Source organism: Carassius carassius, chromosome 23 (assembly GCF_963082965.1).
Source record: "Carassius carassius chromosome 23, fCarCar2.1, whole genome shotgun sequence".
NCBI lineage: Eukaryota > Metazoa > Chordata > Actinopteri > Cypriniformes > Cyprinidae > Carassius > Carassius carassius.
Window position 1 is genome coordinate 24385795 of NC_081777.1, and position 27010 is coordinate 24412804.

General features: G+C 36.1%; 2 protein-coding genes across 2 annotated transcripts; both read left to right on the plus strand.

The window, feature by feature from the left end:
• Positions 1-425: 425 nt before the first annotated feature.
• Positions 426-3917, plus strand: endouc (endonuclease, polyU-specific C). The gene is made up of 8 exons (XM_059507174.1): positions 426-631; positions 1049-1108; positions 1192-1291; positions 1372-1483; positions 2147-2268; positions 3196-3308; positions 3399-3549; positions 3645-3917. Exons 1-8 carry the CDS (start codon positions 621-623, stop codon positions 3903-3905), a joined length of 930 nt encoding a protein of 309 aa, XP_059363157.1. The 5' UTR covers positions 426-620; the 3' UTR covers positions 3906-3917.
• A 918-nt stretch (positions 3918-4835) lies between these two features.
• Positions 4836-26079, plus strand: polr3b (polymerase (RNA) III (DNA directed) polypeptide B). Its single transcript, XM_059506676.1, has 28 exons — positions 4836-5045; positions 5162-5194; positions 5509-5565; positions 5729-5793; positions 6089-6164; positions 6291-6391; positions 6506-6597; positions 6744-6861; positions 6974-7082; positions 8528-8650; positions 10824-10940; positions 11092-11226; positions 13339-13500; positions 14130-14330; positions 14579-14741; positions 15535-15688; positions 15829-15903; positions 16025-16123; positions 16991-17118; positions 19166-19375; positions 19559-19717; positions 19810-19927; positions 20483-20625; positions 23355-23458; positions 24349-24515; positions 25067-25180; positions 25333-25506; positions 25629-26079. Exons 1-28 carry the CDS (start codon positions 4980-4982, stop codon positions 25756-25758), a joined length of 3393 nt encoding a protein of 1130 aa, XP_059362659.1. The 5' UTR covers positions 4836-4979; the 3' UTR covers positions 25759-26079.
• Positions 26080-27010: the final 931 nt, after the last annotated feature.

Below are 27010 nucleotides of genomic sequence, written 5' to 3' on the forward strand. Positions count from 1 at the left end.
GCGCATAAGAGCTCAGAGAGCCAAATCCCCTGTTGAACCGCAGTCAAATATAAGCAATTCCTTTGCCTTATTGAAAATGTTTATGTACCCAATTCTATCATCGTTTTCATGCAAATTAGTACTATCTAATAAAAAATGTGATTCTTCTTCCGTTGTCTCTATGGATATTATAATATCAAATCCTTGTTCAGTAAACGCTTCACTGTGATTGGTCCACCCTGAGCAGCGCGGAGAAAAGACACGGTTAACTTGTGACAAAGAGTTCCGCGTGATGCTTCAGCAAAGTTCGTAGTTTACACTTTGGGTAATAATGACATTTTATTTTAAAGTCAGTGAAATAAAAATAAACAGTGAAAAGTTAATATTAGTAAATTATTGTTAAGGTTTGTCATTCTTCATATAGACAACTTCTGCTAAGGTCCACCCACTTATGTTCCCTTTTGATGTAAATGTGTTATTCTACCCACTTATTCTTATTCGACACAGTGAACGGATTTGGGAGTATTTAGGCATGAGAGCATCTCGAGGGGGCCCTTAACTGTGCAAGCTTTTGTAAGACTTTCAACAAAAGACGGAAACTGCACTCGCGTTCGTCTGTGCACGCGCAGCAAACCAAAACCATGCACAAGGGGTATGTTGAAAACTTTTATATGTTATGCAAATACACTTGTGTTGTACGTCTTAAAAATTGTATCCGTTTTGAAAGCCGAATTGTTTTGCAAAAGGTGATTGAGTTTAACGTGGTGATTCTTAGTATCATGTTTTCAGTACTCACTAAAGTTGTGTTTGGTGATGAACAGTTGTTTATCAGAAGATTCTTAATGCTTTTTTATTCTTGCATTGATTTTTCATTTATCTTTACTGTAAATTCCAAGGGATTAACTTTTATGAACTTAAATGAGCTCATTGCATAATTTATGTTAATTAAAATAGTTAAAATGGGATTAAATGTAGCATACTGTATATATTCACAATGTAAATGCTTAATGAAAGATTGATAAATAAATTCAAGATATTGTAAAGTGTTACTTGTGTTTGTATGTTGCAGGAATGATTTTGGATGGATCCTTGTCCTGTCAGCACTGTTTACTTTCAGTGATGCATCAAGGTAAAGTGAAAAAGCTGAGAAGTTTTGAATACAATTTATACAAAAACATTTTATATAATTCATTTGTTTCTCTACATTCTCAGTCAAACTGTCAACCAAGAGCTTTCAGATGTTTTTAATGAGCTCTGGAAGCTGGATGTGAATCGCCTGAAGCCTGGGACTCATTACAATATCTCACTGCAGGTGTCAGTATTTTCTAATGTCAAACATTCAGTATAGTGACAGATCAAGTGCAGCATTTAATTGTCTTACATTTCTTTTAGGGCAAAGCTGGTTACATACCGCAGGGAAGCACCAGTGCAGTAGACCACGCCTCATCCCCACTGTTTACCAGCGTCGATGAGGCCAAACTGAACTCCATTACCACATATGCACGTACGTTTCATTTGTAAAAACCTCTAACCCCTTTAATTATTCTGTCAGTTTGAACAAAAGCTTATTTATCCAAGGAGCTGCGCTGAAACATGCCTTTAACAGGGACACACCAAGATTCTTTATAAAATATAATTATGTTTAGGCAGGCAGTTCATCTTAAAGCTGATTGTTGGAACTCTGAATTATGGTTTATGTTGCATTCCTTCTGTCCTTTTGATTCATGAGAGAATCCACATGGTTGCTTGTTGCAACATGTTACCACATCACATATTTTGAAAACGCAGTATGAGTTGAACAGAATCATGAAATATTGTAAAATATTTTCGTTTGCATTTACGAGACAAGACGGGAAGCACACAAACTTTGTAAGGCACGCTTATTAACATACAAAATGTAGAAACATTTTAAATGGAATAGAAGGAAAATCAGGACAGCATCAAAAAAGAGCATATATTTTAGGAGCTTAGGTTTTTAGTCTTTCTACTTTGTTTCTTAAGTATTTGAAACTGTAATTGCACAAATTCTTGAAGAAAGGAAGTAAAGGAAGGTTTACATTTGTGAGTATGAGATTTACCCACCAAAGTGACCAGACACTAATTGTTTTCACCAACAAACAAAAATGGTCTTCTGTGATTTTAAATGGTTTTGCTCTCCTCTCGACAGGCTTCATGAAGCTTTTAGACAACTATGAGAGATCTACTGGTGTGGCAGAGAGGGTGACCGCTGAGGAGGTGACTGAAAATAACTCCTTTCTTGATGCTGTCTTGGAGACAGCAGTCATGAAGGTATGAATTCACCCTCTAATAACTAAAGTCCTATCCTTTACCACATAGAAATGCATCTCTTGCTCTTGTTTCTAAAAGCAATCACAAAAATAAAAAGTTGTTTGTAAAGATTTAGGGAGAAGATTCTGTAAAAGACACATTCACCTTTTTTCCTGTTGCTAACCAAAATATTGTGGTTGTTCCCGGTTGCCACACCCTGTTCTTGGAAGCTGTATATTATGACAAGGGGAAAAGAATGTGAAAGGCTGTATAATGATGATTCTGGGGGTTATTAGATTAGAGCATAAAAGGAATGTTTCACTCAAAAATTTGTTTGTTTGTTTCTGAAATTTACATAATTGCACCACTTGTGCATCAATGGATCTTCTGCGTTGAATGGGTGCTGTCAGTGACTAATAAAAATAATTCACAAGTAGTCCATTTGACTCCAGTCCATCAAGACTCTTGGGATCGAAATCCTGTGTGTCTGTAATAATTTGTGCTTTCAAACGATTAATCACGATTAATCGCACCCAAAATAAAAGTTTTAGTTTACATTATATATATCTGTCTGTGCTGTGTATATTTATGTATATATAACACACTCATACAGTATATATTTTTAAAATATGTACATGTATATATTTATATAATTGATATTATATATAAATATTTTTAACATACAAATATTAAATGTTTCTTAAAGTATATACATGCATACATAAAGAATATACACAGTACACACACATATATTATGTAAACAAAAACTTTTATTTTGGATGCGATTAATCTTTTGACAGCACTAATAATAATCAAATGCATTATTACATCTCAGATGGCCTGAGGGCGAGTACATTTTCAGAAAATTGTAATTTTGGGTGAACTATTCCTTTAAATCTTTTATCTGAAAAAAAAATATTTTTTTTAAATCATGTTTTACTCCCTCAGCGTGCCCACCGGTACCTGATTGGAAAGGGAAAATCCCGCTCTGATCTGAGACAGTTTAAGAGTCAGTTGTACTACATGTGGTTCCGTCTTTATCACAGAGACAGAAATGGAGGGTAAGCGACTTACACCAGTACAACATACATTCTAGTATATATTTTATTCCATATCTAGTCTAATTGTAAAATATATATATCGCCACAAAGGGAGGACTCCAGTGGATTTGAGCATGTGTTTGTTGGAGAAACCAAGTTTGGCAGAGAAATCATGGGTCTTCACAACTGGGTCCAGTTTTATCTGCAAGAGAAGCAGAAGCTTCTTGATTACAAGGGCTACAAAGCCAAGGACAATGATGCGGTACTTTTTTCATCAGTACATCTGAAGAATGTTAAAGAATGTATTGTTCTATGTGCAGTCTTTGCTGAATCTGTACTTGTTTTTCTTCCATGCAGCCTAATGAAGATGACCATGTCTTGAATGTGCAGTTCAGCTGGCACGGTTTGGTCAAACCAGTGGCCAGCGCATTTGTTGGTGTGAGTCCTGAGTTTGAAATGGCCATCTTTACCATCCTGTTCCTCACGTCCACTGAGAAGACCACCACGGCCGTGGTCAATCTGGATGAGTACCAGCTGGAGATGGTGGTGTATAGACATGGTCGTTCTATTGGGACCGCTTATCCCAAACTGCTGAGCAGCAACAACAGACACGTATAGATCCCACATACTGTCTTTTTTTTTTACATTTTTTCTAACATATAAAAAAAAGTTTTTAAAGGCATATTGTAATTTTACATAAGTAGACATTTGTTTTGTATTGAAGTCGATGCTAGATGCTTGTTTACTCCACTAATATGTTTAACAGACTACAGTGTGCTCATTTAGAAAGTTTTATTATAACAGCAAATATTATATTTCCTCAGAACTGCTTTCATACGATGGTAATTACTTGTATCTTTTATATCTGTTTGTCTATTTTGACTATGCTGTTGTATACATAGTTGGTAATGGAAGCTTGAGATTTCACATTAAAAATAATATTTTGATCCACTTGTGTGATTATTTGCAGAAATCAGGTAATTTTATTTAATTTTTTGAGTAGTTGACATGTAAAGCAGTGACAGTGGTGTCTTTCAATATAAACAACTTTAGATTATTGTATAATTGTTACACATACAGATTCATGGCCTCATATTAATGAAAGACGACGGGGAACATTTGTACATTTAGAAATGAATGCCAAAGGATTAATCACATTAACAGAAATAAATTCATACATTAAATTATAAAGAATGACATTAACAATTATGTAAAAGATGGTGACCAGTTACAGCTTCTACAAATGTTCACTGTAAAACGTTAGAGAAAATTTGCCTTTCTATTCTAAGTTAATAGATACAGTAATTAAAGTAAGAAGATATGGAGCTTACAGATCCCGGATTTTCAGTGTAATATTAAAGTTGTTTAATATTTTTAATCTGATACGACACTGAAAATTCAAAATAGTGTAGTTCTACACTTTTCTGTTGTTGTATTTTATAGTACATGTATGTCATGTATAATGAGATTATTGGAGAGAAACGGAAAAAAAAACAACAACAAAAAAACATTGGTCGGAATACATACGCGCGCATGCGTTCCTCACCGGTCTGATTTTGATGTTGCACCTCACACCTTCACGTGTAGCGCAAACTTCCGTTCATTTTTCACTTGGCTACGACGTGTGTGATGGTTTCCAAAATTATTTGATATTTTTCGAATTTGCATTTGCCATCACAACTAATACGAGAAATGCTGCAGGAGGAGTTTGGGGGAATGACTCGCCAGCAGCTCGCTGCTCCCGTCGACACTGTGGAGGTGAGTGAACAGAGCCACGAGTGCAGTGTCATAATGCTCTGATACAAATAGCAAACGTTATTATATTAGCTAGCTTGCCAGTTTATTAAAGTCCCCTATCCCCTTCTGTACTGCAGGAAAAGTGGAAGCTGCTTCCAGCCTTTTTGAAGGTAAAATTAAACTATAGTAAACATATTTTTGTGTGTATAATTATTATTCTAACAACTGTGTGATGTCATATTAATTGAGGGACTGCAGACTTGGACTTGCCACACCAAAGGAATATTTAATTGAACTGCAAAAAAATAACTTGTTTGGTTATAAAAAAATAAATAAAAGAAAAATGTTTTGATGTCGAGTTGAAAAGTGATGTTCCTTTTTTGTCAATTATCTATACATTCTCTTAATATCTAGTTAAGAATTGATATTACATATACAGCCTCTTATGCCATATTCATGTCCTTATTTTGATTTATTTATTTAGGTTAAAGGCTTAGTTAAGCAGCACATTGATTCCTTCAATTACTTCATCAATGTTGAGGTTTGTTGACTTATTTAAGGATGAGTTCTCTACTTTTGATTTTTTTTTTGTAAATGCAATAAATGTATTATCAGCTGTGGTTTCTATGACATGAGATTATTGGATACTTTTATTTTGTACCACCATAACAATTTGATATTGACATGTCTACTAATCTCTCCAGATAAAAAAGATCATGAAGGCGAATGAGAAGATCACAAGTGATGCCGATCCAATGTGGTATCTAAAGTAAGGATATTGTTGAATTAGACGTATTTGTACATCTTTAATGTAGTATGTTAAGTTAGTGTTCTTTTTATATACAGATATATAATTTCTTAATTTATTGATAACGTTCAAATTCATTTTTACACTTCAGTCACTTTAGCACTCATTTTAATTCAATTAGTTACCAGTTGGTCTTATTTTTTGACTAATAATCCTTTTTTTTTTTTTTTTGTAGCTTTACTTCAATTAACAATTTTTTTTTTATAGTTTGAGTTATCAATAACAACACTGCATGTTACACCTTATCTGTCCCTAGATATCTCAATATATATGTTGGCATGCCTGATGTAGAAGAAAGCTTTAATGTAACCAGACCAGTGTCACCACATGAGGTAACATCTTTATCTGGCCTAAAGAATTTTCACATTTAAAGCATAATTAAAAGCTTTTTTAAGAAAAAAAAAAAAGATCAAGACGTTAGTATTTGCTTTTGAAGATTATGCTTTTTAAAACACTAGTGTCGTCTGAGAGATATGACATATTCAGCCCCCATCACTGTGGACATAGAGTACACCCGAGGCAGCCAGAGAATTATTCGCAATGCTCTCCCAATCGGAAGGTAACTATGTTTGGACTAAAAGCTTAATATATATATATATATATATATAAGTAATACCTCTGAATATGTGTTTATTTTCCCTAGCAATTTTAAATGCACCTTTTTTTTTTATAGGATGCCAATAATGCTGCGAAGCTCCAACTGTGTATTGACAGGAAAGACGCAGATGGAGTTCTCGAAGCTTAATGAATGTCCTCTAGATCCAGGTAGATAATCATAGAACTCCTCAGACTGTCTCTGTGATATTTGATTGTTTTTAAGCCATAGTTTGATGCAGATAATCCTATCTGAAGCTCATGTGTGGGAGCAGGTCATGGCGCACAAGCATGATACAGGATTTGTCTGCGTGCAGGTGGTTACTTCATTGTGAAAGGGCAAGAAAAGGTCATTCTCATTCAGGAACAGTTATCCAAGAACCGTATCATTGTGGAGCAAGATCGCAAAGGTGCTGTGGGAGCCTCGGTCACCAGGTGCTGGAATTTGCTCTTCTGTTTTAAGTAATATTAATAAGCTTTATTTAAAATGCACATTTAAGATTTTATTTGTGTGCTCATATATCTGTCAATTATCTCTGATTTGTAGCTCTACTCATGAGAAAAAGAGCAGAACCAACATGATTGTGAAACAGGGCCGCTTTTACCTGAAGCACAACACCCTTTCTGAAGATGCACCGATTGCTATTATCTTTAAGGTGAGAATGTGGTTAGAAATGGTGATTTAGAGCATGATGGTTCTCTGGTTAAGTTGACGAAGAAAACTATATACTAACTACTTGCACTTAAATAGCTGTGAGGCCACATACTGTATCCAACCAGCAGATGGTGCACATTGACAAAGAATACAGTGCAACTGACTGAAAATAGTTAGACTAGTTTAAAAGTATTGCTAAATCCTACTGTTTCAGTACCATTCAAAAAAACATGGGGTGAATATTTAAAAAGAAAAATGTATTCTTTTGTCAACGAGGGTGTGTTAAATTAATCAAAGATAACAGTAAAGACATTTATAATGTTACAAAAGATTTCTATTTCAAATAAATTCTGTTTGTTCTATTCTTCAAAGAAAAAATGAATCACATTTGCAACAAAAATATTTAGCAGCACAACTTTTTGCAACCTTGACAATAATATGAAATGTTTCTTGAGCAGCAACTCTGAAATAAAGGAAGAAATAAAAATTATTTCTGAAGGGTCATGTGACTCTGTAGACTGGAGTAATGACTGCTGAGTTTAACAGGAATAAGTTACTTTAAAAATATATTTGTTTATAAACTATAATGATATTTAACTATTACTGTTTATACTGTAATTGTGATAAATAAATGCAGCCTTGGTGAACATCTTTAGTTAAGGAAATAGCTTTAGCTGTGACTGTAATGTAGAATGGAAGTTGAACTGCTTTGACCCATCAGCATCTGTTTAATATGTCAGAGAGAACTCACTGGAGATATTATACTCTGAGATTTTACTTTTACTTACCATTATGATATTCTAAACATCTATTGAAATGTGTCATTGATATGATACATTTGTCACATAAAATTAAAAAGCTTTTTTCCAAGGCCTTTGATAATTTTTTTAATTGTTTTAGCTAGATTATTGTATTTCCTCTTCCTTTCTATGCATTTGAATGATGTTACCGTGTTAAATATCACCTGTAAGTTGAAACATTTAATTAGAGCTCAGATCAGAGAACCCAGTCGCGCTATGACAGATGTTTTTCCTAATTCCTTCATCCCATGCTCTCTCTAAACATTTGGATCTGATTGTTTAGGGACAGGGTGAGGAGTAAATTGGCCGTCGAGCATGTTTGTTTTGCACTTGTCCATCCACAGCACATTCCACCAGGATTTCCTTGCGACACAGCAGCTGTGCCAAACGGTGGAGACCTTTAAGCACTGTGATCCACCCGGTGCTGTTCCCACAGTCCCCTATTAGCATAAATAAATGTCATCGAGGCCAGTGGCACTGTATTCAGCTTTGCATTAGAGCAGGGTCCTATATGATCATTTTTTTGTTGTTGTTGAATGCAATTGCAATCTCTTTGCTGTAAATAAACAAGTATGTACTTTGTGTTTCTTATTTTACTTGAATATATATACCTTATTCAATGTTAATCTCTTTTTTCATCCATCAGGCCATGGGAGTGGAGAGCGATCAGGAGATAGTTCAGATGATTGGCACGGAGGAACATGTCATGGCTGCATTCGGTCCCAGTTTGGAAGAATGCCAGAAGGCCCAAATATTCACCCAAACTCAGGTACCTCTGACAAGATCTCTGCCATCATTTAAACGAGTATTTTGCATTGCTGGTAAATGCATAACACATACAAAACCACAATGTAAAGCTAAATGTTATTAGATGTATTACCAAATGCATATGATTGCATGACCACTGAAAGATGCTGAAAACTTTAAAGCTTTCAAAAACCAGGTATCCTACTATTGAGTTGTGTTATCAAATTCTGAGGCACAGTTTGCTGAATCTGAGATGTATTATTCATTGTAAGACTCGGCCATGGGTCAGCAAGGACCATATCTGCATCCTAGCAACCTGTGTCTGAGCGGATGTGAATGTCTGTTTATGTGGTCGTGACATTGTGTGGGCCTCATCAAAGTTCTGCTAATGAGCCTACATGTGTGCACCAATTGACCAGAGCAGACATCAATTACATGAGATGTGTTATTAGGACTGAGAATCGGTGAAATGAAGGATTTATGAATGCCAAGGACAGCCTTGCTTATTGTATTTGAACATAAAATTTGAATGTTTATTTACGGCTAAGTTTCCTGTAATATGCATATTTCTTACCGTTTGAAAGTTTGGGGTCAGTAAGATTTTTTTAGTTTTTCTTGACATTATTTAAAAAAAAATTCTGCAAGGATTCATTAAACCAATCAAAAGTGACCGTAAATACAATTATAATTTTACAAAAGATTTCTATTTAAAATAAATGCTGTGCTTTTGAAAAGGATAATGAAAAAAGTATCACAAAAATATTTTCATGAAATATTGAATATATATATATCTGTTCAAAAGTTTGGGATCAGTAAGATTTTTAATTTTTTACCGAAGTTTCTTTTGCTTATCAAGGCTGTATTTATTTGATCAAAAATAGAGAAAAGACCCTGTTATTTTGTAAAATATTATTGTAATTTAAAATAACAGTTTCTATTTTAATATACTTTGAAATATAATTAATTCCTGTGATGCAAAACTGAATTTTCAGTATCATTACTCCAGTGTTCAGTGGCACATGATCCTTCAGAAAACCATTCTAATCATCATTCTGTTCTTTTTTACTTTTTCTTCACAAAAGAATCCAGAAAGAGTATCAGCTTCCAAAAAAAACATGAAGCAGCACAACAGTTTCAACACTGTTAACAAATCAGCATATTAGAATGATTTCTGAAGATCATGTGACGCTGAAGACTGGAGTAATGATGCTGAAAATTCAGATGTCATCACAGAAATAAATTATATTTCAAAGTATATTAAAACAAAAAAAACAATATTAGAAATTGAAAAAATATCTCACCGTATTAGTTTTTTTGTGTATTTTTGATTAAATACAGCCTTGATGAGCACAAGAGACTCCATTAAAACACACTCACTCACACACACACACACACACACACACACACACACACACACACACACACACATATATATATACATATATGTGTGTGTGTGTGTGATATATATATATGTGTGTGTGTGTGTGTGTGTGTGTATGCATGCCTGTATATTACAATTTTAGGTACTGTATACAACAATTCATAATAATTTGTAAATTATTTAAATGTTATCATTCTTTGTTTTTTTTCTTTGTTTTTTTAATTATTCCGGTCTTAAAATTGAGCACTGGGATTGAGGATTTTAAGTAGCCTGTATGACACCAAAACAAGATTATTGCAATGTTATGAGTTGTTCATGGAGTTGTCACATTATATCATAGCAGCTAATGCATTTCTCACAAGATAGAAATGTTTGAAAAAACAGTTTGGCAAAACTTTTGAGTGGTACTTGTCAATCGCACATTATTCCATGGCTCAAAGTGGGTGGTCTAAAGGAGAAGCCTAGTCTGCATGACCTTTGACCTCTAGAGGAGAACAAGTTGCAGGCTCAGGTGTGTGTGTGTATATGCATGTGTCTGCAGAGAATGGAGGGGTCCAGTTCTCGGATACCCCTTTAGAGAGTCAGTGAACCCTGCACCAGCTCGGTCACTCCAGATTAAACGCTTTGATTTGATGCCTTTAATCTTATTAATTGAGGCTCTAAAACATGCTTTTCATTCTTTAGAATTTAATTCTTCATAACATACTCATGCAAAACTGAAAAAGAATAGTAACACTAGTGACAATATTAGTAAAAGAAAATTGTTAACGTTGAATCTTAATAAGTCATCTGTGTGTACTCTGTTTCCTTTCAGGCACTTAGATACATTGGTAATAAAGTGAGGCGTCAGCGCATGTGGGGCGGCCCAAAGAAAACGAAGATGGAAGAAGCCAGAGAGCTGTTAGCCTCTACTATCCTGACACATGTACCTGTACGTCATTTTAAAATAAACTTTAAGTGACTGTGCTCCCCACATCCTGAACAATTTGGCCCATGCCTTTAGTCTTACTTTTATTCATGATATGCAGTTAAATCGGAGTATAAATAGTTTGTTGGACCCTTCATGTGTTTGTGTCTCCCAGGTTAAAGAGTTTAACTTTCGAGCTAAGTGTATCTACCTCGCTGTGATGGTGCGTAGAGTGATTCTCGCTCAAGGGGACAACAAAGTGGACGATCGTGATTACTATGGAAACAAACGTCTGGAGTTGGCTGGCCAGGTATCTGGTTCTTAGAGACTTGTCATAGCCCTTGCTTATTGCTCTTTTGTTGTTTTTGATTGCTTCCATTGTCCTCATTTGTAAGTAGCTTTGGATAAAAGCGTCTGCTAAATGACTAAATGTAAATTATATAACCTCTATAATCAGTCATTATTATGCAGAAATTATTAGTTTTTTCCAATACAACTACAGCGACACATGCATAAAGTGCTCACTTCTAAAGCAGCCTTACACAGTTCCATTCTGATGTTTAGGGTTAGTAAGATTTTTTTGTTAAAGGAATTGTATAAAACTTATTTTTACACTTTCTGTGTGTCCTGAGAAAAATATATCATGGTATCCATAAAAATATTAAGAAGCACAACTGCTTTCAACATTGATAATAGTAAAACAGTTATTTTAAATTAGAATAATGTTTCCCAAGATTTCTGGTGTTACTAAAACTTTAATCAATCAAATGCAGCCTCGGTGAGCAAAAGAGCCTTCTTTCAAAAACCCCAAATGGTGATTTTTCTGCAACCCTGCTCTTCAAAATGTTGATGGGTTCAGAAATGGCATTTGGTTGGTTTATTGAGCTCTATTGTTCATATGAGAGAAGTAGGTTTGAATCTGGTCTGAAAAATATCTTGCACCTTTCATTTCTATCAGTAAAAATTGAAAAATGTGTTGCTCAGTGTCACATCCTGCTCAAACCTCAGCTGCCTCTTTTGTGCCTAATGTTTCTAACTGCTCGGCTTCTACACAGATGAATGTAAGGATCATGAAATATTCACTTTAGAAGAAAGTACAATGCGTAGCTCCACTTTCCGTCCATCCATCGCTCTCCTCCATCCATCTCTGTCTGTCTTTTCCATTCACACCCCCTCTAATTCTATTAAGAATGACTGACAGCCCCTCCAAGCTCGGGCCATTAATTATGATAATGCTAGTGTTTATTTATCTGTTTTTATCCAGCCATATATTTGGGAGCTGAAATGAGGGTTAGTGCGCATAATGCTTGTTAATATCTCTTTTGAGATTGTCGCTCCCGTACGGCAGATTTCAAATTACATCCCCGTCTTGCTTGTGCGCACCGACATTTTTTGTGCTCTTGTCGAACACAACTGATCTCTTTTTCTGTCATTAGACACACTGTTGGCCTCTTATGAAACTGATCAGAAGCCAAAACCAGCAGATACAGGCTTGGCTAGCGCCCAATCCCTCACCTTCCCTTTTGTTTCTACTCTGCTTGTCATTATAATACCTTCATTATTTTCCCAATGCTTTCCCTTCATTCCCAGCTGGCCCGCTTTTGTTGCGAGCGAGATATGTGGCAGCAACGCCCGACTGCAGCCCAGCCAAACTCAGGGATTTCTCCTCTTTATTATAATTTAGCCCGACTATGACAAAAGAATAGCCGCCTTGACTGGAGCGATTGAGCTAATCCACCAGCCCGACTGAGATAATGTAATTACCGCTGTCTTAAGTTCTTTAATTTCCCCCCGCCTGCACCGAGGTGGGGTGTGTTTATGTGTGTATGCGCTTGCTTACGTTAGTGTGTGAGCGATGCAGAGTTAGTGAGTGACAGAACCCTTTCAGCGGGGCTTTACATGCACATGCACTCTTTCCAACACCTCCTTTCTCCTCATTTACAATTCCCTGACATTCAACTAATTGGCCTGGTTGGGCTGCGGAAGCTTAATTTCATTATCAGTTTTTGGTGAGGATGTTTATTTTCGCGTATGCAAATGTAGAGCAGAAGGGGAGGGGCTTCTATTGAAGACTATCTGAGAATGAGAGGCCGGGTCAAATTTATCAGAGCATGGAAACACCTGTTTATTAAATCTGGGATAAGAAGATGGAGAGAGAGGGAGGGCTAAAGCCAGATAAAGTTAATAAAAACAAGTTATCTGGAAAAGACGACACTTGTGATTCAAAAGACTGGAGATGAAGTCATCCGTTGGCTGTCCTTTTTTTTCTTCTTCTGTTTTCTGTTGATGTGATAATTTTTGTTGTTAATGCGAATATATGATGATGTGTTGTGTTTGCTAGGTAATGCACAAGTTTTGTTTTAGTTAGACTGAGTTTTCTACCCATTTTAGTGAATCACACTTTGTTTCTGTGTTCCTTAAGCTCCTGTCTCTGCTGTTTGAGGATCTGTTTAAGAAGTTCAACTCGGAGCTGAAGAAGATCGCTGACCAGATCATCCCCAAACAGAGAGCAGCTCAGTTTGATGTGGTGAAGCACATGAGACAGGACCAGATCACCAACGGCATGGTTAACGCCATCTCTACTGTGAGTCCAGACGCTCAGCAGCCGATCTGTAACCAGTTCACAGGGCAAGACAAATCAGGAAGTGGACCCTGGGATGCTTTTTAAACAGTATTGCTGAAGTTTCCATGTTTGTTCCACTATCCACTGCAATGATAAAAAAAAAATTTTTTTTATAATATATCATCATTTGAATGAAATCTTATGTACATACACTTTATATTTGTCTGAAAAACATTGCATTAATATTTTAAAGATCATGAAGCAAATTTAGGCTAAACTTTTGATTGTTAGTCTATGTAATTCAAGATTTGCAGCACAGTGTTATTTTTGTAGTATTTATAGACCGTTGTAGTTTATATTTTGAATTAGCTTTATTTTTATATTTTAATATCTTCATTTTTAGTAATTTTATAGTGTTTTATAATTCTTTTTTTTATATTTCTATACAGCTTTCATTTATTTTTCTTTTAGTAATTGAACATTTAGTCGCTATAGCAGAATTTAAAATTTGTTATTTTGTTACCAAAAATAATTTTTAAATAACAATTTAATTAAATTTTTTTCCATTTCATTTTAGATTTAGTCAACAATAATAAAAGACTGCTTGTAAATTACTAAATGTAATTTCCTTTCTATTTTTTCCCCCTAAGGGGAACTGGTCCCTAAAGAGGTTTAAGATGGACAGGCAGGGTGTGACTCAGGTTCTCTCCCGCCTCTCCTTCATCTCAGCCCTGGGCATGATGACCAGGATCTCCTCTCAGTTTGAGAAAACCAGGAAGGTTAGCGGTCCTCGCTCGCTCCAGCCCTCCCAGTGGGGCATGCTGTGCCCTTCAGACACACCTGAAGGAGAGGTCAGTGTCCCTCATTTAGAGAACACCATCATCTTGTCTGCAGCATCAGTGGATGCTAAAGTGAAATTTTGAAGTATGTTTACACTACTTATTTCCATGCAAAGAATGTGCACTCATTTATACCTTTTTGTTTTTTTTTTTTATGGAAAAGAGGCAATAGCCGCTGGAAACCCCATATTGGTTTACCAATGATTTATTGTGTTTATTAAAGTCATTTAGATTCTCACAGCTGTGTGATTGTTGTCTAGGCTTGTGGTCTGGTTAAAAATCTGGCTCTGATGACCCACATCACTACTGACATGGAGGACGGCCCAATCGTCAAGCTGGCCTTCAACCTGGGAGTGGAGGACGTCAACCTTCTGTGTGGAGAGGAGTTGTCCTACCCCACTGTCTTCCTCGTCTTCCTCAACGGTATCTGCTCACACAGGCAGAACAAAAGCTAAACAGCACATTCTTCCACCTTTTATTTTTCAAGAACACGGGCTACAGGCATTTGAATAATATTCAAATGAACTTCTGCCGTTCCACGACTACAAAAGGGTGTGCCATTGATTACCTTTTTAATGTCATGTCACAGAAAACTCACCCCACTAATTAATTCATGTATATGTTTTTCACAGCGCTGATAAGTTACAAATTACACAGGCTGCCACTGCGGCTAATTAATTAGCAAACACAGCAGGTGTCAATGCATAAATAAACACAATCCCTCCCAAGTTAATCCACAAATATGCTTGCCTACAACAACATTGAGGCTGTGTATGCATCTGGGTGGCACCATAGTGGGCCTCTTATATTGCTCAAATAAGCCAAAACTTTTTCTTTGAAAGTGCATTAACCCTGCTGTCGCACATTTACATGTAAATGTAAATCTTAATTAGTTTATGGTACAGCCTTTTTTTCCTTTATTTTTTAGTGTCCCTGAATATACCTAGGCTTCAGGAAATTTATATATATATATATATATGTGTGTGTGGTGTGTGTGTGTGTGTGTGTATGTATGTGTGTATATATATATTATTTAAATAATCAGCCAAAATACTGTGTAAAATGTCACTGTACTTTGAAGTAATATTCAGTTGTCATTCAGCGTAACCGATAAAATGATGTAAAAATGGAACTACATACTCTGTCCTGTACTTATTAAAATATCTAAAAGAAAATATGATCAGAAAAAATAAATCTACATTATGTTCCTTTCTAGGTAACATTCTTGGAGTGATCAGAGAGCATCAGAAGTTGGTCTACACCTTCAGACTCATGCGTAGAGCAGGTTTTATCAACGAGTTTGTGTCCATTTCAACCAATCTGACCGACCGCTGCGTGTATATTTCTTCTGATGGGGGCCGTTTGTGCAGGTACTACAGAGTTGTTGTTTTTTTTTATCACGCATCTTAAAGCCTTTTGCAATATAATCTCTTAAAACCAGCACTCAATGTTGTTAGTTGCTTTATATTGCGCAGACACATTTGAATTGCATTCTGTGTTCTCCTGCCAGACCCTACATCATTGTAAAGAATGGACAGCCAGCTGTGAAGAACAAACACATTGAGGAATTGTCTCAGGGCTACAGGTGCGTTTGAAGCCAATCAATATTTGAAAATTACATTTGAATGGAGAGTTCAGAATGTAGATTTGAGACTGTCTTATGAATGTCTTTTCATTGTGTTCTTACCACCCACTTTCCCCTCTAGAACCTTTGAGGACTTCCTTCATGAGAGTCTGGTGGAGTATTTGGATGTAAATGAAGAAAATGACTGTAACATTGCTTTATATGAGCATATGATCACCAAGTGAGTACTTCTAAGCCGCATAATTCAGGCCCTTGAACTATTTGTACACTTAAATCATTGTCATTGCAAAAGAAAACAAAAAAAAAAGAATAAAAAAGTATAGTATAAAAAGTAAATGTTACCTTGTGTCTTATTTTGTTATCTAATGCAGTGACTCTGTAGGGAAGCTTAATATGTCTGTACCATTTTCATTATATCAACACTGCAGAATTTTAATTAATAATGGTATATATATATTGTATTAAAATGTTTAATATGTTGCTTGATTTAAATTTAGATGTATCTGTTGATTCTGGAAATTTAATAAGATGCATTCCCATATATTGTCCAATATTTTGATTACCTTTATCATTATCTATTGTTCTCTTAAATCTTTAAATAAAAATGCTAATCATTTAATTATTAATGCTGTTAAATGTGAATTATCAAATACCAATATGAATCTGGGTTTTTCATATTGTACATTATAATGCTGTGATGCCTAAATTAACTTGTTTTGTTTAAAATTATTTTATTTTTATAGTTATATAATTATTTCTTTTTATTTAGAAAAAAATTGTTTTATTAACAGCAATATCATGATGATAATTATTTGGTTATTATTAACACTGGCAAGGAAATTGTAATTTATTTTTAGGAACATAGTTTTAAACATAATAAGTATTGATTTATTCTCAGTATTGGCCAAAAATAATATTGGTGCCTTTCTAACATTACGTTTGGACACCTTCATATCCAAACAGTTCAAATACTCTAGCTAGCCATTATATATGGCAACCATTAAGACCAAAATATAGATTTCTTATAAATAAACATGTGAATAACTTCTGAATATACATGTTTGCTAGCAATGTGTGTTTTATTCAGGGACACGACCCATTTGGAGATTGAACCGTTCACACTGCTGGGGGTCTGCGCTGGTTTGATTCCTTACCCTCATCATAACCAGTCCCCCAGAAACACCTACCAGTGTGCTATGGGCAAGCAGGCTATGGGTAAGACTACTACAGTCTCCATCTCCAAACGTCCACTTCCAAACACACACTCTTATTCACTTTCACACTGGCATTCAAAACCTTTGACACACACATCACATTCTGTATGTATGTGTACATCAAACATCGCCTGCTTGCGTAGTCCCTCTTTTGTTTGTGTGTGTGTGTGTGGAGACCTTTCCCTGCCAGTGTCTCTGAGTGTCATTAGGCATTCATTGTGTCCTGAGCTCAGTGTGCAGGGCAGGGTTAGTGTGCTCAGCTGCGCAAGAAGGAAGGAGAGCACACACACTCTGCTGCCCTGGTTACCAAAACTACTTAAACCTCTCCTGGCCACCACCCCCATTACAAAACCATGGAGACTGTGACTATATTTGGCCCAATATCCTATGCCTTGTCTTCATTTTTCTGGACGGATGGCCCCATACATGTGCAAATCCAGTTGTGTGTCCCCAGCCCTATTATAACACACTGTGTGCTTGTACCCTGCTTGTAGAGTAATAGCATCTGACAAATGTCAAGGCCTCAAGCGACGGTGGCTATTATTATACTTTTTACTTAAACACCCCCACAACACCCCCTCTGCTCCATCTCTGTCATGCTAAACCTCCACCCCAGAGACTTTAACACTGCCAACACCAGCCATCACATCAACACCCCTCAGTCGTTTAAACGTGATCAGATGTGCATTAGCCGTTTCATATTGTTTGAAAAGCATTGAACTATGTTGCATCAAGTTAAGAAAACCTTAGTGGTAATTGTAAAGGCTTTTCTGGCGACAAATGAAGTTCTGTATGTTCACATTTGATAATACAGGAGCTATCATGAAATAATGTACAATACTTTTGCAATATTTATTAGTCTTGGATAAAGTTAAAAATATGTTAGTATTTGTAGAAATTAGCATTTTAAGCTGTACAAATATTAGTTAATGCATTAGTGTATATATATTAACAATGAACATTAAAAAATAGATTTTAATAGATAAAAATATATGTCATAAATAGGTATTTGCATTAGCAATAGCGTAACCATTTTAAAATACAGATCGTTATTAGTTCATGGTAATACATTATTTGTTGTTAAAGGGATAGTTCTGAATAAAATGTAAATGTTTAATGTATTGTCGTTCCTATCTGACTGACTTCTGCAAAATAGAAAAAAATATATAATAAATGACTGTTCATTTTTGAGTTAAAAATTTTTTTTGATTCACCCAATGTTGTCAGAGCAGTGTTGTTCAAGGTATAGCTCACCAAAAAAAATATTTTTCTTTCAGTAATTACTCGCCCTCATGTCGTTCCAAACTCGTAAGACCATCTTTCGTTTTCAAAACAGAAATTAAGATATTTTTGATGAAATCTGAGAACTTTCTGACCCTGCATAGACAGCAGCACACAGACACGTTCAAGGCCCAGAAAGGTAGTATGGACATCCTGAAATTAGTCCATGTGACATCAATGGTTCAACCATAGTTTTATGAAGCTACGAGAGTACTTTGTGTGTGCAAAAAAAAAAAATTGCCTCGTGCATTTATGTATACCATGATGCGTCGTGGTGCTTTCGTGAACGCGCATCAAAGACTGACACGGAAGAGAAGAAATTAAATTTGTTGTTTTTCTTTGTGTACAAAAAGTACTCTCGTAGCTTCATAACATTACAAACTACTGATGTAATATGGAATATTTTAACAATGTACATACTACCATTCTGGGCCTTAAACGTCAGTTGCGTTGTTGTCTACAGGGTCATAAAACTCTTGATTTTCATCAAAAATATCTTAATATGTGTTCCAAAGATCAACAAAGGTCTTACTGGTTTAGAAAAACATGAGGGTGAGTAATTAATGACAATTTTAATTTTTGTGTGAACTATCCCTTTAAACACTCATAATATATAATGACATTTATTAACCAAAAAATGGCAAAAAGCCTAAAATAAATAATATTATATACAAAAAATATTAATTTATACACCAAGGCAGTATTTTTACTCTTGCACTGTTCAACCCTTTTAAGTAATGCCTCATTTCTTCACTGATTTTGATAAGGTACTATTGGCTATAACCAGAGGAACCGAATAGACACCCTGATGTACCTGCTAGCGTACCCACAGAGGCCTATGGTGAAGACGAAGACCATCGAGCTGATTGACTTTGAGAAGCTGCCCGCAGGCCAGAATGCCACTGTGGCTGTAATGAGCTACAGTGGCTATGATATAGAAGATGCCCTGGTGCTCAACAAGGCCTCTCTTGACAGAGGTAAGAGCTAAAAAAAACTAATGCTGAATGCTCAGACACATTCAGTAATCAGTTAGTAGCATTCTGAAGTAACTATTTTAGCTTTCCAAATGAAATTGAGAATAAAATCAGAAAAATGATGTAGATTTCCATTTTTGTTCACCTTTTTACATAGTCTTCTATTGTTCTTCTGTCTTGTATTAGGCTTTGGTAGATGTCTAGTGTATAAGAATGCTAAGTGCACCTTAAGGCGGTACACTAACCAGACCTTCGACAAAGTGATGGGTCCAATGTTGGATGCGGAAACACGCAAGCCCATTTGGAGACACAGCATCCTGGACGCTGATGGCATCTGCTCACCTGGTAAGACTTCTAGAGAGACCCACATTTCAGCCGAATAATGTAGACTATATTGATTTAAGGTTATGTATTGATGTTTTATATGTCCCTCACAGGTGAGAAGGTTGAAAACAAGCAGGTGCTGGTGAATAAGTCAATGCCCACAATCACACAAACGCCACTGGAGGGCAGTGCCCAGCCAGGCCAACCACAATACAGAGACGTGCCAGTCTCGTAAGAAACCATTTGTCTGATGAAATGAAATTAGAATTCCACTGTGCAATATTCCAGCTTTTTGTTTAATTTAGATAACTAAGTTACTTTTCTAAAAGCCACACAAATATACACTTTCTTCGTTCTGTACAAAGAAGTTGTTTTATTTGCCCAATAGCAACCAAAAAGCATACTTTTTTCATTCTGTAGATACAAAGTTGCTTCTTGTTTTGCGTAAAAGCAACAAAAATGCCTACTTCATTCTGCAGGTACAAAGTTGACCCCCCCACCCTATCCAGTAGCAACCAAAATGCCTACTTTGTTCATTCTGTAGGTACAAATTTGGGTTTTGTTGCCCAATAGCAATGAAAATACCTACTTTCTCCATTCTGTAGGTACAAAGTTGTTGCCTTTTTTGCCCAATAGCAATGAAAATCCCTACTTCTTTCTGTAGGTACAAAGTTGATGATTTTTTGCCCAATAGCAACGAAAATCCGTACTTTTTCATTCTGTAGGTACAAAGTTTTTGTTTTTTTGCCCAATAGCAACAAAAATCCCTACTTTTTCATTCTGTAGGTACAAAGGATCGACAGACTCGTACATTGAGAAGGTTATGATCTCCTCCAATGCAGAGGACGCCTTCTTGATCAAGATCCTGCTCAGGCAAACACGTAGACCAGAGATCGGAGACAAGTTCAGCAGTCGACATGGACAGAAAGGTACCATAACATCCTCCCTGCCTTTTCCAATCTGGCATCTTTTCCTCTGCTTTAGTAGATACCAACATATGAAACCAAATTCCAGCACCATGCCAAAATGAACACTAAATCCGTCTCATTAACAAGTGGGGAGAGATGTTACTAAACTTGATGTCCATTTTATTTCCAACGCCCAAGTTATATCATCTCATCTGGCCCTCCCATTCTCTTCAACTTTTTTTTTTTTTCGCTTCCCGTTTTTTAATTAATTAGCTTTTTGTCCAATGCCAGACTATGCAAATTTATTACAGCAGCGGCGTCCTGGGAAAGTGTTTACAGCCCCCATTGTTTCTGAGCACCTCTGCTGAGAGCGCTGGTCAGTATGATGTTTTAATCAGAGCGGTAACTGGCGCCATGCATAATACACTCATTTCATTAGCGGAGGTCGTCCACTGGCACTCATCACGGGACATGACAGTGAGGAGGGGTCAGGGAGGGGTTAGTCGCAAACCACACTAGATGCTATTTACTGCCCTATTTAAAGGAGCTTTTGGTATTTAAAGAAGCAGGCAAGTGTCGGTGGACCAGGATAACACAGGGCAGCTAATTGTTGTTGTGAAGGATAGTGCCGTTCTCTTGAATGTCTTTTGTGCATTTAGAGGCGGGCTTTTATTGAACGGTCCCACTTGGAGAAGTTGAGCTGTTTTTCAGAGGTGCGTGACTGCGCTGCCAACCACACAATAACATTCAGCAGGAATTATTTTACGTTTCAATATTTCTTAGCAGTGTTTGTGGTGGGTTAATTAATGCATCACCTATATGCGCACTAAATGGGCACTTTAGGTGTTTTTTTTTTTATTCTTGGAAAATTTATTTGAGAGAACTCTGTACTTCAAAGAATGAGTTTTGGCTACCTTTGGGGCAAAAGAAAGCCCATTAAAGACTTCCCACCGTGGTTTGGAGCCATTGGCTTTCAGCAAGTTTCACGGGAGTTTTGTCTTGCTCATTTTAAACCCCTCCCTCGTCCTGCGCCCCCATTCTGACCAGCCTCTACCACCCTCATAAGATCCGGTCACCGGAGAACGATAGGTTAATTATTTACCGGTGACCCAAACACACACTGAAGCACACACACACACACACACTCTGATACTCACACAGCTGTCTTGGCAGGGTTCATTGTGCGAGTCGCCACAGTGGGGCTGTATAGCTGGTGATGGAGGGCCCATGGACTCTTACTGCTGTCCTGCTTTTCTTTGCTGATTTCATGCCTCTTTTATCATTCACTCTCACACAAAACAAACAACACCGAGGTTGTGTGCTATGGGAACCACTCTTGCTTACCTCTCTGCTTCTGTAGCACTCTTGCTCACTTTCTGTATTCTTGCAGCAGGAAATCCTTTTACCTGCTAGGTCTGCTACTAAACTGTTTTGATAATTGATTTTTTGCCTAGATTTATTGGATTAACAATTATTTTCTTAACTTAAAATGTTATTTGACTATTTGTTCTGTATTCAAATATGCAAATTCAACTACCGTTGAAAAGTTTGTAACATTAAATCAGCAAGGACGCATTAAATTAATCAAAAGTGACCAGTAAAGAGATTTACCTGGTTTCAAAAAAAAATTTATGTGGTTGATTAGAAGTTTGACTTTCTATTCATCAAAGAATTCTGAAATAAATGTATCACGGTTTCCACAAAAAAAAGCTGCACAATTGTTCAGATCAGATCATCATTAATTGCAGGCTTGGTGAGCAAAAAATAAAAATCACCTCCAGACACTTGTACAGTAGTGTAACTTACCGTTTGGGTGACATAATCCGGTAAACTGTTGATGTTGTTTAACTAATAAGATTTTATTTATTTTTTGTTAGTAGCGCAAAATGAAACATTCACTACTGTGAAGTGACCTCTATAATAGGCTTAAATTTTGTTTTCTACTTACATTATCAATTTTTGTGGATTCTTTAAGTACTTATTTTGGTCTTACATTAAACATTTAACCAAAATATTGAGTTATCTAATAAAATGTGTAAAATTATATTATTAAAAAAATTTATAATGATCCTGATCCTAGTATATTTATAGTATAAAAAGCGTTTGTGTGTGTGTGTGTGTGCATGTGTATGTATGTATATATATATTATTAATACATATATATATATATATATATATATATATATATATTTATATTAATACATATATAATTTGTAAGAAACAATGTATATATATAATATATATAATATATAATTTTTACCACCCAGGAGCCCTTCTATGTTCTATGGTAAAAGGGAAACTATGGGTGTATAATCCCCTTCTCACTGTCCAGCTAAGCACCTCTCCTCACTTCCTTCCCCTGTTCTTCTCTTTTATCACTTGCAAATGGCCCAATAATGTGTTTGCTCTGGCTGCGGGAAGTGTGAGGAGCTCCTCTGCAAACATTTACACTCTCACTGACTGCTTTGGACCACTTTCACTCTGTCCTGCAGTCTGAATTTCCAATGGTTCCACTTCAGCAGACCTGAATACTTCTGCTTTATAGGCTTTTGGACCAGATGAAAGTTACACAAACCTCCACACTTTCTCATCAAGCATTTGTTTGGGACTGAAATCACTTAAAAATCAATTAAGTTTTATGGGAAAGGTCAGCTGTGGCAGGGTAGAGTTAACATTTCTTGCAGACCATTTGAACAGAGGGATGTCTTTGCCATAGCTTTAGTAATATGGGATGTTTTTTTCTGTAACAGGTGTGTGTGGATTGATCGTTCCTCAAGAGGACATGCCCTTCTGTGACTCAGGAATCTGCCCTGACATCATCATGAACCCTCATGGTTATCCCTCCAGAATGACTGTACGTGCTTTCCCCATCATAAAATAATGATTTTCATATTTGAATGAATGAAATTAGCTGTTCCAGAGATGACACTTTTGTGCCCTATTACACCGCTTTTTTAGAATACTTCATAAAATATGCAGGCAAATAATGAAAATCGAGATTCAAGTATAATCATGTGTTAATTAGTCATGTAATAAGCAGGATAAAATAAAAAAAGCTGTCTATTTTGCAGTAAATACGTATTCCCTTGGCAGCTTTGGCAGGAGATTTTTAAAACAAATACTTCTGGCTCAGATTTGTGTGTGTGTGTGTGTATTTGTATTTTTCTGAATGGTCTCATAATGCACACTACCATTCAGAAGTTTGTCTGTAAGGTTTTTTAAAAAATATTTTTGTTTTTCTTATGCTCACCAAGAATGCTTTTATTTCATTAAAAATCTGTAATATTACCAATTAAAATAACACTTTTTTGTTTTAATATATTTTAAAATACAATTTATTCCTGTGATGGCAAAGCTGAATTTCCAGCAGCCATTACTCTAGTCTTTAGTGTCAGGATTTGAACCCAAATTTTTTACTCTGTGTTTGGGTGCACACAGCAGTCGGTCATATTGAAAATAGTTTGAACTGAGGAAAAGATTCCTCTCAGTGACAGAGAGGGGTCAAAGTTCTTCCGGCTCTTTCTGTGAGTGACCTCAGTAAAGGCTACTGTCGTGCAGCGGTGCGTGACCTCAACATGATGTCACACTCAAATTCACCAGCTGCAGTGTTAGGAAGGGAAAACTGGGCCATCTTCACTGCTGTTATTAGTTGCCTTCAAGGAGTTTGTTTCACATTAATGTTTAGAATGTGCATCAATCTTAGAAAACAAGCAATCTAATGAATAAAGCTTTGTGCTACTTCAGGTTGGGAAGCTGATTGAGCTATTGGCTGGTAAAGCAGGGGTGCTGGATGGACGTTTTCACTACGGCACTGCCTTCGGTGGCAGTAAAGTGAAGGACGTGTGTGAGGATCTTATCCGCTATGGATACAATTACCAGGGCAAGGATTATGTCACCTCAGGCATCACAGGGTAAAAACTGTTCTTGAGCATCACTCTTGTTCATTGACATATTTATATTTCACCAGTACAGCTTTGCTGCACAGTTGGGTTATTAATGCTTCAGGTTACACTGTACAATAAGTTTTCATGTCAACACATTAAGTACTTTTCTTTATATTAAGTCAATTAACAATGAAAAATTCTTCTAACACATGTATTAATGAATTTACTAATATATAATTAAATCAAAGATGTATTTGTGAACATTATTTAATGGACCTAATCTTACAAGAACCAACGAAAAACTGTTGTATTTGTTAATAACACTAACGAAAGGATGAAGAAACACAACAACAAATATATTACTCATTGTTAGTTAATGCTGGTTAATGCATTAACTCGTATTTACTAATGGAACCGTATTGGAAAGTGTTTCCATGCTTAATTTAATATTGATGTTAATCATTTTGAAATAAAAAGTTGTGTTTTATATTTGAATATTTATATACTGCAAAAATCCTAAGTTTTCTTCTTTATTGCACAAATTATTATTTTATTTATTTTTTGTAATTGGCTCTTAGGGAACCTCTGGAAGCCTACATCTACTTCGGTCCAGTCTATTATCAGAAACTGAAGCACATGGTGCTGGATAAAATGCATGCCAGAGCACGTGGTCCGAGAGCAGTACTCACTAGGTAAGAAATGCAAATGTATGTGTTCTCTGAAATTTGATTTGCAATATTTATTCATTAGGGTAATAAATAGTATATTATTCTGGCTTTTATTTTTTTTGTAATTAAAATCAAATAAAATTAGTGAATTTTTATTTTGTTTTATTGTAATGCAGGCAGCCCACAGAAGGTCGTTCCAGGGATGGTGGTCTCCGTCTGGGAGAGATGGAACGAGACTGTCTCATTGGCTATGGAGCCAGCATGCTGCTGCTTGAGCGCCTGATGATCTCCAGTGATGCTTTTGAGGTGGACGTGTGTGACCAATGTGGCTTGCTGGGATATTCAGGATGGTCAGTATAATCCATTACTGTAGTGAATTCTTTTTTGTTTTAATGTTATTTCAGTATCGGTATTAATATATTCATAAGTGCATCAAAGGGATTTAATAGTGAGAATTTTCTGTTTATTGCAGGTGTCATTACTGCAAGTCTTCGTGCCATGTGTCATCTCTACGAATTCCATATGCCTGCAAACTGCTCTTCCAAGAACTGCAATCCATGAACATCATCCCTCGCCTCAAACTGGCTCGATACAACGAGTGAAGGCGATACACTATTATTAAGGAATGGATAAAACATTTGATTAAGCCTCACTTGAAACAAGTTAATTTCATTTTTGTTACACAGCTTATATCTTATTACTAAGATATTTTGTGAATATATATAAAAAGAAGTGCCTGCTTGAATGTAGGTTTTTTTTTGGTTTGTTTTTTTGACTTGAAGGGAATGAACTGATTATTGGCACTTCCTCTAGTTTACAGTATGTATGTGTGCTGTCTGAAATATGTAGATTTATTTGTTTCAGTTTGCCTTCAGAATGGTAATGTTTTCTTTACAATAAATACATTTCGTTTTTGTTGCATCTCACAACATTTATTTTTTTTTTTGAGAGAGAGCGATGATCAGAAAGTATTGGGGGTAGAAGTATTGAGCAATCTTGAAGTGTTAATGTGACAACACTGACAGCAGAAAGGAGCTTGTTGTTACATTGACCACCTTCCCACTTTGCTGCTTTTTTTTATACACTAAATCATCCACTATTCAGAGATTGCTCCCACCCACCAAGCAGCCGTGGAGGGCTTTGATTGGAAGAATGCATCTCACATCGGTAGAATGGGCACTGACAGTGCGGCTCACTCGCTGGTTGGGGGGGTATAAGGGTCTGAGGGTGTCTCTTTTGGCCAGCTGCACCTGTCCTAGCTAATGAGGGGCTAATGAGACTGAGAGTAGACGAACAGAAAAAGGAAGTCTTCTGAGGAGACGATGCAAAGATTCCCTTCCTCCTCCCTCCTTTCCTTCACAGCCTCCATCTTTCAAACTGTAATTAAGGAAATTTTCATTGATGTTTGCCTCTCTCTCGCCATCCACTTCCCAGCTTGTTAGAGGTGCTGGTTAATCCATACAGTTTCAAATGAAAGCTGGTGTACTGGCCTTCAGATGAAGCTTTCAATTGGTCATTTTGTTCTGTTTCTTTGAAGATTTGTAGTATTAGTTCTGTTTTATTTCTTGTTTACTTATTTTTAGTATGAGAGGTACACTGCTGTCAAATGTTTGGAGTTATGATTTTTTTTTTTTTGTATTTTTAAAAGAAATTATAATATTGCAAGTCATAATGAGTTTTCTATTTTAAAATGTAATTTATTCCTATGATGGCAAAGCTGAATTGTCAGCAGCCATTACTCTAGACTTCAGTGTCCGTCAGATTATTATTAGAAATCATTCTGATTTGCTGCTGAAAATACTTTTCCGCTATTTTGTGGAAACTTTAATGTATTTTTTCTGAATACTTAGATAA

Bases quoted from the DNA above. Each gene is read 5' to 3' on its own strand.
- polr3b (XM_059506676.1), top strand. From the start codon at position 4,980: ATGCTGCAGGAGGAGTTTGGGGGAATGACTCGCCAGCAGCTCGCTGCT. The intron at 5,046-5,161 runs GTGAGTGAACAG...TCTGTACTGCAG, and splicing joins CTCCCGTCGACACTGTGGAG to GAAAAGTGGAAGCTGCTTCC. The intron at 5,566-5,728 runs GTTTGTTGACTT...TAATCTCTCCAG, and splicing joins ATTACTTCATCAATGTTGAG to ATAAAAAAGATCATGAAGGC.
- endouc (XM_059507174.1), top strand. The intron at 1,109-1,191 runs GTAAAGTGAAAA...CTACATTCTCAG, and splicing joins ACTTTCAGTGATGCATCAAG to TCAAACTGTCAACCAAGAGC. The intron at 3,309-3,398 runs GTAAGCGACTTA...ATCGCCACAAAG, and splicing joins CACAGAGACAGAAATGGAGG to GGAGGACTCCAGTGGATTTG.